The sequence below is a fragment of the Cebus imitator genome, unplaced genomic scaffold (assembly GCF_001604975.1).
Source record: "Cebus imitator isolate Cc_AM_T3 unplaced genomic scaffold, Cebus_imitator-1.0 Scaffold389, whole genome shotgun sequence".
Taxonomy (NCBI): Eukaryota; Metazoa; Chordata; class Mammalia; order Primates; family Cebidae; genus Cebus; species Cebus imitator.
The window spans coordinates 21,724-25,578 of NW_016107704.1; the positions used below are offsets into that span (position 1 = coordinate 21,724).

General features: G+C 46.9%; 1 protein-coding gene across 1 annotated transcript; it reads left to right on the forward strand.

Annotated features, from left to right (window-relative positions):
* Positions 1 to 2,886: 2,886 nt before the first annotated feature.
* Positions 2,887 to 3,855, forward strand: GPR31 (G protein-coupled receptor 31). The gene has a single exon (XM_017508286.1). It carries the CDS (start codon positions 2,887 to 2,889, stop codon positions 3,853 to 3,855), a length of 969 nt encoding a protein of 322 aa, XP_017363775.1.

A 3,855-nucleotide genomic window follows, 5' to 3' on the forward strand; every position in this document is an offset into this window, starting at 1 on the left:
CCTGGTGGCACATGCCTATAGTCTAAACTACTCAGGAGGCTGAGGCAGGAGGCTCCCTTGAGTCCGGGAGTGAAGTGCAATCATGTCACTGCACTCCAGCCTGGGCAATAGAACAAGACCCTGTCTCAAAAAAAAAACCTTAAATGTATATGTGGGTTTAATAATTCAGTTTTCATTTAAAGTTAGGTACACATGTGTAAATAAAATATACACCATAAAAATGGAAATGAACAGAGCAATTTCCTATACAAGTAGAGTATTGAAGAAATAGTAGTGATGACTGAAAATAGAGTCTCTAGGGGTGATACGATTTAATAAATCAAGATTCCTTAGGGAGTAGCTCAAATACTGTAACTTTAAAATAGATGGACTGAAAATCAATTCAGTGTCTTTCAGAAGAAAAGAAGATAAATTAAAGACTTTAAAAGTGGGCAGAAGTTTTTTTAAGGGAAATTATGTAATTATTAATGTTTAAACACAAGTTGAGCTAAAATATTTATGATTTAGGAAGTTATTGGTATAAACTAAAATCTGATATTAAGAGGTCGTTTTTACAGTTTTTAGTGCATTGCAAGGAAGACAGTTCAACCCATTTCTTTCCTGCATTTATGAAACTTTAATCTCTAACGAGTTGAATTTGCTGCCAGATTTTCTGAGGGTCATTGTGTGCCTGACAACATTCATCCAAATGAGACGAACTACACTGCTCACAGGTGAGTGTTGTGCCCACTCCTCTTGTCCCCAGGGAATCATGTCGTAAGGAGCATGCAACTGGAGACCCTCCTTCATAGGAGGTGTCATTGTGCAGAGATTAGCTGGGACATTTCCACAATTCCAGATGCTCGGAGGTCTCTCCAAATTCGCCTCCTTAGGAAGCAAAAAGGCATGCGAACTTGTGTGACAGAACTGGGTGATCTGTGAGCTGGTAGCCCGGTCTTTAAAAATACCGGAATAATGAAAGCAAGAAGAATGCAAGTCAAATTACCTTGATATCATGCAAATTCACAGCCCTGTGGGCCCTGAAAAGGAGCAGAGCCTGACCCATTAGGCACAGGACTACAGGGAAGCTGTGGACCCAGTTCTGGTTGAAATCTGGGCTGAGAGAATTCTGGTCCCACCACTTGCGTGCCTGTGACCTTGAGCAAATTATCTAGCCTTACCATGCCTCCATTTATTTATTCATAAAAGAGAGCTTAACATTGTACCTACTTCATCTCACTATTGTGCAGTTCACCGGAATAACTTAGGCCAGCACTAACAATGACATTATATAAAGCAGTATACTTTACTAATAACAATGATTACAATCTTAAAGCCTTAAACTTGGATTTTATAATTGAAGGCATCAAAACACCATAGAATTCATATTTACTACAAAAGTGTTCTATTGTATTAGAAGATGAAGAATAATTTTTCTAAGCCTAGGCATCAGAGAGGCATTAATAAATACCCTAGTAAGTGCATAAACTCTCACAATGTCCAGACATGGTGCTGAGTGCTTTGCCCATCATAGCACCTTGACTACTCACGAGAACTGCACAAAACAGTGTTACCGTCTTCACCTCTCAGGTGAACAGCCTGGAGTACAGAGAAGTTAGTTTGTTTTTCCAAAACCACACTGCTAATAAATGGAGAAATAAAAATGATAACTAAAGTCTACTTGTCTCCAAAATTCAAACCAGGCTGAATGGAACCAAGATAAATTACAGTCAACAGTGGGAGGGGACCAACATAAATTAGGGTCAATGTGGGTAAGGCTCAGGATGAAGCAGGGTCACCAGCTGGTAAGGATCAAGAGGAAGTAGGGTCAAGAGTGGTTAGGACCGAGATCAATTAGGATTTTCAGTGGGTGAGAACCCAGATGTATTAAGGTCAAAAGTGGGTGAAGATCAAGATGAAGTAAGGTCAACATGGGGTAAGGACCAAGGTGAATTAGGTCAATAGTGGGTGAGAACCAAATATAATAGGGTCATCGGTGGGTAAGGATTGAGATGTATTAGGATCGACAGAGGGTAACGATGTCTGCATACATTTATTCATCCCACAAATGCTGGTTGATAATGCTGTGTGTCAGGCATTGTCTGTCAATAGCAACACATGGATATGTGGAGTATATCCCTGGCTCATGAACTAAACTGTCTAGTAGAGTCCGTGCATCTTGACAAGCCATTGATCCCATGCTTCCAGGGCTCACCCCAGGCCCTGCTGGTCCAGATCCCAACATAGGCGGTGTGCGAGATAGGAAAGACTCCCTCTGAGAAAACAAAATAAATGTGTATTTAACAAAATGCAAGTACAAGTGAAACTGTCGGCTATGGAATGAGCAGTTGCCTCAAATCTCCTTTCAAGTAAATGTGGGGACCACATCTGACCAGTTTGTAGAATCAAATCCCATGCAGATGGATCCCAGCAAGTGTCCTTTATGTATGAAAAGGAAGAAGAAAACTTCCCCATGAAACATATTCAGAGAACAATCATCATATCTTAACTGTATGCAAACATAGGAGTCCTTGCATAACTGAATGTTTCACGTTCCTTCTTCCGTGACTGTGGATGCAAAGCCCTGGTCCCCAGATGTTGTAGGGCACCATCCCTCAGCTTTGCAGCCCGGTGATGTGAAGCGAAACACCATTTCCCTTTTTCATGGCAGAAGAAAACAGAACACAACTGCAAGGGGCTTTTCCCTCCTCTGCTCATCCTCTTTCCCCAGACAAATTTTGATTTGCTATGAATTCTATTCGGCTGCTGGCTGAGGAACTCTTCTCGTTGGGGAAATACAGACCTTATCTCCTCGTGGCAGGAAAAGGCCTTTTTCATTTCGTAAGAAGGCACACAGTTTCTCCTGCATCTGCTGCAGCTGTGCCTGCAGCCCAGCACGGCCGGGCAATGCTACTCCCAAACTGCTCAGCCCCCAGCGCTGTGGTGGCCACGGCTGTGGGTGTCCTGCTGGCACTGGAGTGTGGGCTGGGCCTGCTGGGCAACGCAGTGGCACTGTGGACCTTCCTGTTCCGGATCAAGGTGTGGAAGCCCTACGCTGTCTACCTGCTCAACCTGGCCCTGGCCGACCTGCTGCTGGCCGGGGCCCTCCCGTTCCTGGCTGCCTTCTACCTGAGCCTCCAGGCTTGGCATCTGGGTGACCAGGGCTGCCAGGTCCTGCGCTTCCTGCTGGACCTTAGCCGTGGTGTCGGGGTGGCCTTCCTGGCCGCCGTAGCCGTGGACCGATACCTCCGTGTGGTCCATCCTCGGCTCAAAGTCAACCTGCTGTCTCCTCGGGCGGCCCTGGGAGTCTCCGGCCTCATCTGGCTCCTGATGGTCTCCCTCACCTACCCAGGCTTGCTCCTCTCCAAGGCTGCCCAGAATTCCACCCGGTGCCTCAGTTTCTATCCCAGGGCAAACTGGGCAGACAGCTCCTTCAGCGAAATCTGGCAGGAAGTGCTCTTCTTCCTTCAATTTGTCCTCCCCTTTGGCCTCATCTCTTTCTGCAATGCAGGTATCATCAGGGCTCTCCAGAAAAGACTCCGGGAGCCGGAGAAACAGCCCAAGCTTCAGCGGACCGAGGCACTGGTCACCGTGGTGGTGGTGCTGTTTGCTCTGTGCTTTCTGCCCTGCTTCCTGGCCAGAGTCCTGATGCACACCTTCCAGAACCTGGGGAGCTTCCAGGCCCTGTGCGCGGTGGCGCACACCTGGGATGTCATGGGCAACCTCACCTACCTGCAGAGCGCGCTTAACCCCGTGGTCTACTGCTTCTCCAGCCCCACCTTCAGGCGTTCCTATCGGAGGGTCTTCCACACCCTCCGAGGCCGAGGAAAGGCCACAGAGCCTCCGGGCTTCAACCTCAGGGACTCCTATTCCTGA